This window comes from Anopheles aquasalis, chromosome 3 (assembly GCF_943734665.1).
Source record: "Anopheles aquasalis chromosome 3, idAnoAquaMG_Q_19, whole genome shotgun sequence".
Lineage (NCBI taxonomy): Eukaryota > Metazoa > Arthropoda > Insecta > Diptera > Culicidae > Anopheles > Anopheles aquasalis.
The window spans coordinates 40786564-40799063 of record NC_064878.1 but is presented as its reverse complement, the minus strand read 5'-3'; the positions used below and the strand labels follow the sequence as shown (position 1 = coordinate 40799063).

General features: G+C 48.2%; 1 protein-coding gene across 7 annotated transcripts in view; it reads right to left on the bottom strand.

Moving 5' to 3' along the window:
• The window catches only part of LOC126576494 (semaphorin-2A-like), a 235656-nt gene that overhangs the window by 51530 nt on the left and 171626 nt on the right, over positions 1-12500 (bottom strand). For all 7 annotated transcript variants that reach the window (XM_050237781.1, XM_050237780.1, XM_050237778.1 and 4 more), the window contains one exon: positions 6672-6740. In XM_050237781.1, coding sequence (XP_050093738.1) covers positions 6672-6740 — 69 coding nt within the window. The remainder of the gene's footprint in view (positions 1-6671; positions 6741-12500) is intronic.

The window sequence follows — 12500 nt, the reverse complement described above, 5'->3', positions numbered from 1 at the left end:
GTGTACTCATGAATAAGGTAGCCACATATTATTCCTATCACACGTTGCCCATGCTGCTTACAAATCCATTCATTCGCTACAGTGACCGTGGTCAACAACACATTCCATTCCCTTTTTTGGGTCGTTCCCAGGACCTATGTTGTGTGTTTTGCATTCCATTTTTGTGTGCTGTAGTTTTTGTGTTGCGTTCTTTTTTATCAACCAACCGAAACCGCCATTCTTTCATCATTTGCATGTCCGGGATGGGGACTCGAGGACCATTTACATTTGTATATCAGTTCAGCCTCAATGTATCGCTGGTGGAACCAGCAGGAGTTTTTTTTGTCTCTCTCTCTCGTGGTGAATCCTTTTGTGTAGTAGCTGTGCGTGTAGCGAATTTTTTTAAAACTAGCTCAATTCATCCACTCGGTCGCTGGGTGGGATTTCTTTTTATTCTTTTCATTCCTGCAATGCGTGAGCCCCATTTTATAGAATGACCACCGAGCGGCGTGTTCCCTATTGACCTACTTCCCATTTGTGCATGCTTCCTGGCACAAAAAGGAACACTCTTCTCTGTGTGTGCGTTCCCGGATGCATCGTTGTAACTGGAACTGCAGCTGCAGCCGACCGTCGCAGTACTATCGGTCCCCTGGTGCAATTAAAATATTTTCCAAATTTGCATACCACTTACACATTCGCTCGTTATGAATGGCACTGGAAAAACCGGGACAATAAGTGATTGTGTTGGAGCGTGCGTGGCTACAACAGTAGCGGCAGCACCAGCTCGGAACAAAACTTCCCGAACCAAATTTCCCGGCACAGGTGCTCGTGGTCGATGCTCGAATTCGTCCGAGTGAGTTACGATAAGTTTATGTATCTGGTGAATGGATTCTTTTCTCGGAACCGGCTCGCTCGTTCCCATCATGACATTGGACACAGCCGAAAGACAAAGGATATCAGCATGATGGCCGGTCGGATTGTTGCCGGTTCCGCACATTTACTAACGAGTTAGTACGGTCCAGCCATGTTTTTCGGTTTCCTGTTAATGTTCGAACACTAATGAGGATTAGCGAAACATTGCCCATTTGGTCATACATTGATGGTACGAGAGGGTAAGAGGTTTTACTATTAAAAACTCTGTCCTTCATCAAAGCTAAACTAATACAACGCATGGTAGAGTAAAGTTGTGGCTGTTATAGCATATTAAATTACGTGATCTGATCATCTCCGTCGAAGTGGCGACCCTTCATCAGCTTCCTAAATGAACAAAAACTTATCGCTGCGACCCTTCAAAAGCCTCTGATCTACATGAGCTTCATTAACCGAACAAAGGGCATAAAAAAGTGTTTGTTCCATAATCAATCCTTGCGTACCGGTGTCACGCACGCATACGTTACGTTTAGTGACAGGATTACATTAGCAACAGTGCCCTAAACTTTCGGCTTTCGGCTCTCAACAGCCCTTGTGCCCTGCAGGTTTTTGGGTAAATGACCACAAGTGACGGCGTATTTGGGATTGAAATACCTCTTATCGGGATTGGTTATCGGGAGAAAAAACCACACCGAGATACAGGATGAAATTACGAACGAAACTAGTTTCATCGAAGGAAAGTTGTGCAACTTTGGTTAAAAACTTTTGTTACCACATTTACCACGCCGGCCGCAGGTGTGCGCGGGTTAAAGAGAGACCGAGAGAGAGAGAGAAAGATTTGCCTGTTCTCGAGAGGTAGATTGTTTAATGATTTCGGGTAGTGTAGTCCAAACGTTCGTATACCTGGAGTGAAACGAGATCGATCGATCGAAGACCGCCCAAAAACCGTCCTTGATTTATTCATCGTCCACCAGAGTTCACCAGAGTGTGCTCACGGAGAGAGCAGCATAAGAAGAGAGCATTCCGGCATCGTAAATCAAATGTATGCATTCCGCTTTTTTCCAGTAGAATGTTAATCAAATTCGGCGAGGGGACGCGGTGAAGCTGTAGCTACTAACCGTACGTGGCACATAAATAAATGAGTAAACGAAAACCAACAGAACCGGAGTGGAAATGGAGCAATCGAATGCGCATCGAAGCGACGCATTCGCGGAGGAGGGGGAGGCGGCATCTTTAATGGCATTTTAAATAACTCATCAACTCTCCACCGGCGACTAATCGAGCTGTTCACATAAACGTGACATCCTCAATGTACTCGGTGGTGCTCGAATTCCCGCTATCGTGTCTAGATTGGCAACATTTCGAAGCATCATTTCGGTTAGACTTCGCACTTTGTTGTTGGTCACCAGTTTTCCCTCCCCTTACAAGCACCGACGGCCACGACGACAACGACGAGTGCGCGCACGTTGGTAATTTATGTTCAACATGATTAACTTTTGCCCAAAAACCGGGCACCTCCCCTTCGGTGCCGCTCCCTTTAATCATCGTCGCGTAGCGCCCGCTTATCGGGAAATAATTTTCAATTTGCTAGTTCATAAATTTACCGCCTTTGGCCTCATGTTGGCGGGCGAGCTGGCTGGCAGGCTGGCACGGAACTAAAACCAAAAGCAACCAAACACACAGTTCCATTAGCCCCCCAACCGTCACGTGATGTGCCGGTGGTGCCATTTGTATTCTTATGCGATATCCTTGAGGATGTATTTCAGTTTTTTTCCTGCCTTTTTCCTCCACCCCCCCGGGGGCTGTTCGCTTTCGGCCGTGGTAGCGACGATGTCGCGCGTCACCGTACATTAAGTGGGACACGATTTATGTGATAAGTTTGTGTTCGTCGTCGTCGTCGTCGTCATCGCCGCCATCGATTCCCTGCCGCCAATAAAATCTCTCTCTCCCACCCCAAGGAGCAGGAAATTCTTCGAGAATCGATAGTACCCCGGATAGGATGACGCTCCATTCATGACGCCGACACAGCCGAAAGCAAAATGGTGACCGAATGGTGGCTGCGTCCGATCGTCCCTTCCGGTGGAAACAATCGCATTTCAACTTTTGAGCAGCTGTAAATGATTTTGATGAGCAAAGTTTGTGAAAAGCTATCTTTATGAGCTCCCTAAGACATGTGCAGTGGCCCTGGATTCGGTTAACAGGATTCACTTCCATGGATTCGCAACGGTGCATCTGACAATCTGGCATTGGGGGTATTGTCGAGGGGACGTCCAACCATCCGACTTCCGGGCAAGACGTTTGTCGGAACATTATTTACTGCAGTTTGGGAAAGCAGCCCCCATTCCGAACCTTCCCTAGTTCATCGAGCGACGTCCGAACCCGATGCCATTCAGTTTTGAAGACCGATAGTTTGGGAGAGAAACCCGGTAGCAGCGGTGGCGGTGATGGTATTTGCATTGTCAGGAACGATAATGACCGGCCGGCCATCGTACATCACGCACCCCTCCCGGGAGGAAAAGATGCCGACGGCGAATGGACGCAACGCAAGCGTCCTAGGGAGCTTCCTTTTGTGTACACGCATCGATTGACAGTAGACAGCAGCCCAGCCATCATTCCGGAGAGAGCACACCATTTCCGATTCAAATTTGTATGAAAATCAGCTTAACGATTGTCTGCCCCTGGTCAATGGTTGCTGGTTGTAAAGCGGCAACGCATCGACATCGACAACCCACAGAGGCCACAGACCACACAGAAAAGTTCCAGAGACCAAAAACTGCTGACCGATGGTCCTATGGTGCTGTCCATTCTTTTCACTTCACGTCTCGCACTGGACTCGGAGGCAAAACATTTTCATTTTAGGTCGGTTTAGGTTTTGTCTCTCCAGGGAAGGGTAGCAGCAGGAAATGGCTAACGAAATGGTTAGGAATGGCTTTCCAATAAGCAAGCAAGTTGTTACGGCCGCTCCCACAAAATGCCAAACGCATTCACATTCACACAAGACAAGTCGCCCATTAAGATGACAGAAGTTAGATAGATTCTGTTGGCTGTTGGCGAGTTCTTCGGAACTCGATATAGAGTTACGCATTGGCTGCCATCGGGGTGAGTATGACTCATGCAGCGATGCAGGAGCACGGCTACGGAATTTGAAATGTGGGACATCGTACCACAGAGAGGAAAGCCGAGATTTATTTGGATGAAAACAAGCATTATCGGATTTTCCGATCAGTTCTTTCGTAGAAAACCGATCCGGTAGCTAGAGAGGTCTTTCGATGATGTTATTTTAGAAAACAATCAGACTTATCGTTTTTCAACTTTTGAAACAATAATCCGGACGACAAAAGAGACACTCCGTTTCAGCAACTTTGTATCATCTGAGTCGCAATCCAAAGCATAAATGAACCGAATCGCCAGTATTTTGAGCTTATGATTCCCAATGCAACCATTCCAGAAGTGACGAAGGATGCTACTGCTGATTCACTACGCACTCATTTCCATGTCGCACCCTTCAACAGGAATGCTCTTGCGAACGGCCACGGATTTCTACCGTTGCGCCACTCGTACCTTAGCTGAAGGGAGGATGAGGGCTGAAACATGTGGTCCATGTGGGAGTGTGCAACGCAATCGAGCGTATCCATGGTGCCACGGGTCTGGTGGGAGAGTGGAATGTGGTATTTGCGGCCTGGCACATAAATTAGCAGAGATCGTGCCATAAATTCGACGAGACAATTGAGTAAATATTTTAACTTTCCCCCTCCCTTTCACCACCTGGGCTGGACCACCCGCGTTTCTAATCCAATATCAGCAGAGGCGAAACTGCTCTTCCTGCATGGAAGCTATCGAAGGAGCAAGGGTTCAGCAGCGAGCATGGCGCGAGAAGCGTTGGAGTAGAGATGAAGTAAAGGGCACACAGTTGCGTACATCGTACATTGCGAGACGAGCACACTCGTGCGCCATCTTGAAGATCTCCTCTAGAGAGGGCAGGGAGTGTTGCAAATCGTTTACCTTTAGACTTATGTACCGTCCCGTTGCTGTTGCGCAGCAATTTCCGGGTGATTCCGAGGAAGAACTCGATGCACTTACTTATGGTTTTCTTCTACCCCTCTAGAGCAGCTCGACACTTTGCTGTACAGTAAGTTCCTTCCAAAGAAGTCGACAAAACTCCAGTTTTTTTTAAAGTAAAACGAACCCCGGGCAAGCGTGGTGCAACATACGAGACACCCTTCTTTCTGTGCTGAGCTCTGTCAAGCGACCTTTCCTCCAAGAGAGTCAAGTCAAAGCAGAAGGACAAGGACGAGAAAGTTCAGGCTGGAAAATTTATATTATTACACTGTATCACCATCTTTTACCTCGTGATTTTTCCAAAGTTAACTTTCCAAGATAAAGACCAACTCCCGGACGGTAGTAGGGATGCTATCACAAAGGTCTGGCTGGCTGGATGGCTGGCTAGCCAACATTAAAAAGGACAATTGATGGCACGTCCAGAAGAGTCCCGTCCTACTGGCCGTTATGCCTGCCTCTCTTACCACCTTGGTGCGCATCTGGCTGGCTCTTCTGCCAGCCATTGTCCCTGTTTCGAAGAATTATTCCGTTCGCACCTATTAGAGTGGCGTGGCAAGATTTGCTTTCCCTCTGATGCCCACCCTTCCTTTTCAACCATTCCTTCATCCAGATGGATGGTGGTACAGGCCACCAGAGGGCAGAGATTTCGTGTTGCTTCCCTTTTTGGATCCCTTTCTTTTCACTACTCTCTCTCACTCTCTCTCTCTCTCTCTCTCTCTCTCTCTCTTGTCTTGTCTTGGAATACACACCGAGACACATTATCACACACGTAAAGAAAAGTTTATCACTGCACTTGCTCTGGCTCTGGAGTTCAACGTTCAGGAACTTTGTGGCCGGGATCGAACGGCACGGAATTCATTCAGATAAAGTTTAGCATCTTCTCAGACGAGGGCGGCAGCCTCCGCCAGTACCTCGAGCCACATCGTCATTCCCTCTCATGCTCTCACAAACTCACATAGAGCCATTCTCGGAGGAAGATAAATGGTCGACAGATTGCAATTTATTTGCTCCGGTGCACTGATTTAAAGTGCGAAGATGCCAACGCACCCGGGACAGAGCAGGCTCGCGGTGGTAGAAGACAGAGAGAGAGAGAAAAAGAGTGCCTGTGCCTGACTGCGACCTCAGATGAAGGCCCATCATGCTTTGAGGAGTGCGACACTCGACACAACCGACAGAGCGAGAGAATCTTGTTCTTGTTCCACCGGTTGTCCGGATTGAAAGAATTCGCCGAAATGTAAGGGAAGCTAGAATTGCACTCGAAGAAGAGGAAGGGTTAGTTGCAACAATTCCTCGCAGTGACTGAGACTCGAGACCAGAGCGGAGTGCTTATGCTTTGTAAAGCGTTTAGTTACACAAATGGGCGGCAGGCATGGTGGCGGTGTAGGCCTGGAGCTTTAACGAACTGGCACACGATGGTATGCAGATAAGTTGTACTTCCTTCCGGTCTGGACGGACGTCTTCTTTGTCTAGGCCTGTCTTTCTCGTGACCATTTGTTCCTGTCCAGTAGACACACCCAGACACATACACAGACAGACACTTGATATAGATGTTTTCATTTCGTAGAGATCAATTATGCAAAGTGGACAGGGAGCCACCCGTTGGAAGTGGCTCAATCTGCACATTTCACTCATACCTTTAGAACAAGCAGCAATAGATTATGTAAAAGGCACACCCTGACACACGCTAGAGCCGGATTTGTTGCATTAATCCGCTGGCAAAAAGCGCATAGAGCTGAGCTGATGTCATCGATAATGTCACTTACCTCGCTCTTTCCTTTCGAGACGCAGTTGCGGATGTCCGAGCTCGTCGGATCCAGAACGATTGTGTCACGCTGAAATGAGACAGAAACGGATAAAAGATGGTGATTAAAGCTCTGATCATCTTCTGCAGGCGTTAAACAGGGGAGAAGAATTAGTGCCCCCAACCCCGGATGACCGAAAGGACAACGATCTCTCTCTCTGTGCTTGAACTGAATGAACCCGCATAATCCTAATCCCGGAATCCATCATCCGGCGGTCGGTCTGTGGCCCGGCCCTAGAGGCCGTGGGAGGCTACATTAAAGAAGGATGTCATCGCTAATTAACGCGATTCTAACGAAGATGGACTGTGTTTGCAGAGCGTTAGCGGGCGAGCAAACAAACAAACAGCCAAGTCGCCGATAACGATGGTCCGGTCACCTTGGTGGCCGTCTGCACGGCTGGAGTTTCCAAGTGAGAAAATGCATTCGCAGCACCAGGACGATGCCATCGTGTCATGCATCAGCGGTGAGCTCGGGATTCTCGAGACCTGGCTGGTCAGATCCATTGTTTGTCGTACTTCATTCCCGCCCGTGATAATCCGTTTATTGCGCCACTAACTTGTTTATGAATTTTTTTTTTCAAAGGATAATTGATAAACGGATGATCAAGAAGCGTCAATATCGGTGGCAATTAACGTGATGATAGTGAGACTTTTGTTGGGAAAGCAAAAAATAACTGCGATTTTTCTGCAAAGATTCGTTCCTGGTCATCATTATTGGAAGCACTCTGACAGGAGGCTGGCGGAAGGCGATAGCAAACTAACTTCATTAAACCCCCGCCTGGTTGGTTCAACCCTTCGCTTCGCAAAGGGAGACGCATTAAGCTGCTATCACCGCATCGACGGTGGAAATGCCATTTTCTTGTTTGTCGTCTTTCGGTGACGGTCCCTGGCTGTCGTTCTGGTCGTGGCAGCATCGCTCGTTGTGCATAATTGACAGGTAATTTACAATAAATCAAAGAGGCTAATTAAATTTTAAAACTCACTCTACCGTGTAGGGTGGAGAGCATCCGCCTTGGTATTGCCCTCCACTACCGCCATCATTATCGTCACCAGCATGTACCGCCCTCGGGAGTCGTCCCAGACTAACGCCGCAGACACGCTCGAATGCACTCCAGCGCTCAAGGTTGGTCGCTCCCCACCAAAAAGGGGTTCCATGGCCGCTCATGACGCTCATGTCAGTGGAATGCAAATATTCAACCATTTTTGCTCGATGCTGCTCGATGGAGCGACGTGCAATCGAAGGCGCTTGGAAACCGGAAGATTTTCGCGTTGATTTTACCGCTGAGCCACTTTTTTTGGTACTTTTACGTGACTTTTGGTGTCGCCATCGCGTGGGGGTTAGCAAATGTCACTCCACTGTTTAATTGGTTCCACATGAAAAACCGTTTAAGGGTGCGCGAAGCATCGCAACATCGAGTTACGGATGGGCGGATGTGGATCGCGAATTGAGAACGTTTTCCCCAAAACAAATAGAATTGTGTACTTGCTGTGCCTCTTTCAATGTCATGGGCTACACATTGTATTGGCCTGTTCCTGTTGGTTTGCACGAAAAATGACGCAAACTTGTCATCCCATTACCGCCATCACCATTATTGCGATTCCAATCAATTCCACTGAGAAATGTGAAACAATAATCACAAATCGGTCTACGACCTGGACACCTCCCTTCTTGACTGATTTATGTAAGTTCATTTATGCCTTCGACGCGACGAGCGGAGCTGTTGTTTAATGCTAACCACGTTCCACCGGCCGATTCCAACCGACCAGTCGGTGGGCGGGGAAAAGTAGAGATTTAATTAAAATCATCCCAACCACCACCAACAGCAACGGTGCGGCCCTCCCGGAACAATCCGCAATCCAGAACGGTGGAAACGAACGCGCACATTCCCCCTCCCCCTGCGTTACAAAACAACAATTCGATAATTCCAGCATAAAAATAATTTCCCTGGGATTCACGCCATTTGCCGTGTGCTGTCGGTGTACTGGCTGGGCTGGGAAGAAAGGAGAAGGAGAAAACTTAGGTCTTTTCCTCCCCCCGAGCACCTTGCAGCCAACCGTAAACCACACCACACCACGCTCGCCCCCTTTTTCGGGCGCAATACTTTATTAAAAGTTTTTACAAATGCTGACACTAATTAAAATCGTGTTCTGTGTCCCCCCCCGGTGCCACATCTCAACTCCCTAGACTTGGCGGTGCGTCCTCGTCTGTCTGCTTGATTCGAGACATTACAAAACTTCAATCAACGGAGCAAGAGGGATGGAGAACGGAGGAACGACGACCACCACGAGCACACCAGCAACAGCAACAGCAGCAGCACTGACAGTTGGTTGGTGTACGCGTTTGTTGAATATTTATTTGCGATTAGAAATTAGGAATTTGTGTCGAGCACCAACACCCCACGCGAGCTCGCCCACACGCCTCCTCTCAGATCGCCAGATGGTTTGGGCCCACGAGAGGCTGCAGAGTGGTGGGAGGAATGGGGTGCAAAAATCAGAGAAGAAATCAACCCTCCTCCTGGCGTAGCATCGGAACAACGCTGGTTCTCGCCTCGGGAGTTCATCTGCGTTTCGTCACCCGAAAGCAGTTCGCACAAGCAACGATCTGTCGTCCTCGTCCTTGTGTCGTCCTGACTGACAAATGTGCACGACAAATGGTTGTTGCTGAAGGAAATATCGTGGCCACTGCCTCGCCTTCGCCAGAACCTGCCACGGTGAATGGTGAATTAAATTAGAAACAAATTTAGCTGACATGCTCTCTCTCTCTCTCTCTCTCTCTCTCTCTCTCTCTCTCTCTCTCTCTCTCTCTACCACTTGGTCGCTCCCTTGCTGTTTGTAATGTTGCTTGTCAAACTGTCTCACAAGATTCCTTCCTTCTAATGACCTCCCTTCCCTCGCGTGTGAACTTTCGCAACGCCTCATTCCTCAAAATGGCGATTTCAAATATCGACAGCGGTTCCCCGTCCCCCCGTGGGACTAAGCAGCAAGAATGTTGCGGCCTCTGTTAGAATGGGCCCTTCTTTTCCTTCCTACTTCCTGGGGCGTAGGCCGTCTTGTGGGATTATAAATTGAAATCATTAATTAGATGTGCTTGTGATTAAGAATCGTTGCAAATTGCAAACTTGTTTACCTTGTGTCAGCACCTTTTCCTCACGCCACCGTACACCACATTCCTCTAGCTCCCGCTCCTTCTCTCTCTCTCTCTCTCTCTCTGTCCTTAATGGCCAGAAAGGCAGTTCGCAGGACCTCACGCGCGCTACCAAATGGCACACCGAAGAAATATGTTTTCTAATTACATACGCATTAATTTCTCCCGATACCGCGCCGCTTTCTTGCCGTGAGCGAGCAAGCAAGCAAAGCACGTTGCCTAAAACAGACCCGGCTCTCCTGCTCCTGCTGCTGTTGCTGGCACATTGTTGTTCCATTTTAGGCAGAGCACCTCTAGGGCGACCTAAGGTGTTTACCGCTGCGATGTGTTTGTACGCGTGTATCGCCAGTGTAAGTGACTGGATTCGAACCGAAAATGTATGGTACATTAAGAACGCATGCAAAACGGCGTCTCACAAGGAAACATCTTGTGGCAGGCTTCGTGGGCACCGGAGCGGGAAGGTTCCATATTAAATCAGCAGCATATAGCGCTCGCGAAAAACATGCTCTCCCCGCCCCGGGAGCCTGGTCTGGGTTTTCAATTGCGTTGAAACCCGTCTTCAGCACACTTTTGCTCACCGGAGGCTGATAAGGTCGGAGGCATGGTGCGCACGTGCTGTTATTGGTCCCCGAGGGGTAAAACCTGGCCAAAAATGAAAGACCTCACTGTGTGCCGTGGGTGTTGAAGGAGTAGAAGGAAAGCATAAAATTTCCCCCCTTCTCACAGGCCCTCGCGATGAAATAATTAGATAGCAATCAGCGCGGTCGTGGCCACGTTCTGCTTCCGCCAGCAAACACGGCACGGCCTCTCGCCCGACGAAGGTGTTTCTGCCCGGTGGCACTTTAGAAAAGTTTACGCGAAGATCTACGAAACGCAACGCGGGTCATGCGAACGACAACGTCGGTTCCCGGGAAAACTCCCGGATTGGAATGTTCCTATTCCAACCCGCTCGCCGGAGGCTGAATCGTACAAGAATCGTTTATCGTGCAAAAAGTGGTTCTGTCTGGATGGGAAATTTGTCAAAATCATCGCTCTCAATCAAGTGCCCGAAGGTAGGCGGCAAAGTAATTAATTACTCCTGCTTCTCCAGAAGAAGTGCCCTGCAGGAGATCACAGAGAGATATGATGTGCAAATTGAAAAGAGTGTCAAAACATAATCCATTAATCAGGCAGCCATGGTGCCAAAAGGGGAATGGGGGAAGAAGCAGATCAGCAAAGGGGTTAAATCGCAAATTGAATGCCCTTTCCACATTCACGTCCACAAGGAGCGGTTGCTGGCCAAATCGTAGCCGTGTTACCTTCAATTTCCATCCGGCATTCATTACCATTGCTGCTCAAATAGAAATGCTCCACTTTTGGGATGGATTTCGTGTTCCAGTGATGGTGCTGGTTCCATGCTTGGCCACCACAATCCCATCACAATGTTTTCGCACACTAACGGGCGGGTTGGGCGTGATCGGATTAGAAATGATTAAAATTTCAGCATATTTGTCTAATTTTTACCCCCACAATGGTTTTGTTCTACATGCACCACCACATTGAAAGAAGGTTTTTGGAGTTGAAATTTTCGGGCAACGGAACGGACGGCCCTGTTATTCACATTTATTGAAACGTAACCAGCATAACCGCGCGTTCGCTGTGTAATCTGTTAGAAAAGCGGATCAAATACGGAACCCTTAGTTTGGGGGATGAAAGGCACTCGTTGCGCAAAAACAAAGGCAAAATGGATGTCGAACCGAAATTGGCCGGCTTAAGCAAAGGAGTATTACGGGTCGGGGTGTATTGTTCTGTTTGCCAAAAAGTTCTGGTTCCTGGGGTAGTAGTTTTCTAAGCAATCTAAGCCCATTGGAAAACGGAGTCTAAAACCTAAGAAAAAGAAAAAGCATTTCTCATAATGTTCGCCAACAGAGCGTGAAGCATTCCGTTTCGGTGTTTTGGCATCTTCGCTCACCCTAAAGAGTGGTGCACAGCACAGAAACATACCTTAAACATACACGAAACGAAGCGCAATATATGTTTTCCCTCCAGGAAGTCACGACTCCATCAATCGAGCACCCTCCCACCCCCACCAGAGGGATATTTTGCAACCCCCAAAAACAAATTGGCAAAAAACTGTTGCTTGTAGCAAAAAGATCTGGGGGGAAGCTGAACATTGAACGAATGTCACGAATCACGCAGCTACTCCTCCCTTAAAAAATCGCGAAGCTGTAAAATGAAATAGAAACCTCTCTCTTTTTTGGGGAAATTCGAGCTAAACACAACGACACCGAATTTCCGCGTGGAAAATGTAAGTCCACCCCGTGCTATGCGTCATGCTGATACACCTTATCCAGCGAGGGCCAGAAGCCAGGGGCATGACACACGAATGGCATCATTTGCTGCTGTCATTGTGTCGTCATTCCTTTTTTTTTGCGTGTGGCTTAATGGAGTCACACTGCCGCAGGATGCAGGAAAATGATCCCCATAAAGGGCGCGAAGCCGGGAACCGAAGAACCGAGAAGGAAACATCAGAGAGCATAAAGGTTTCCCGTCACCCCCTGTCCCGTCCTGATTTGTATTTATGTTACGCGTTATCACTGACATCGTGCTCATCGTGATTATCGTAAACCAAAAGTAAGTAAGTAAAAAAAAAACAGGCAGAAAAGA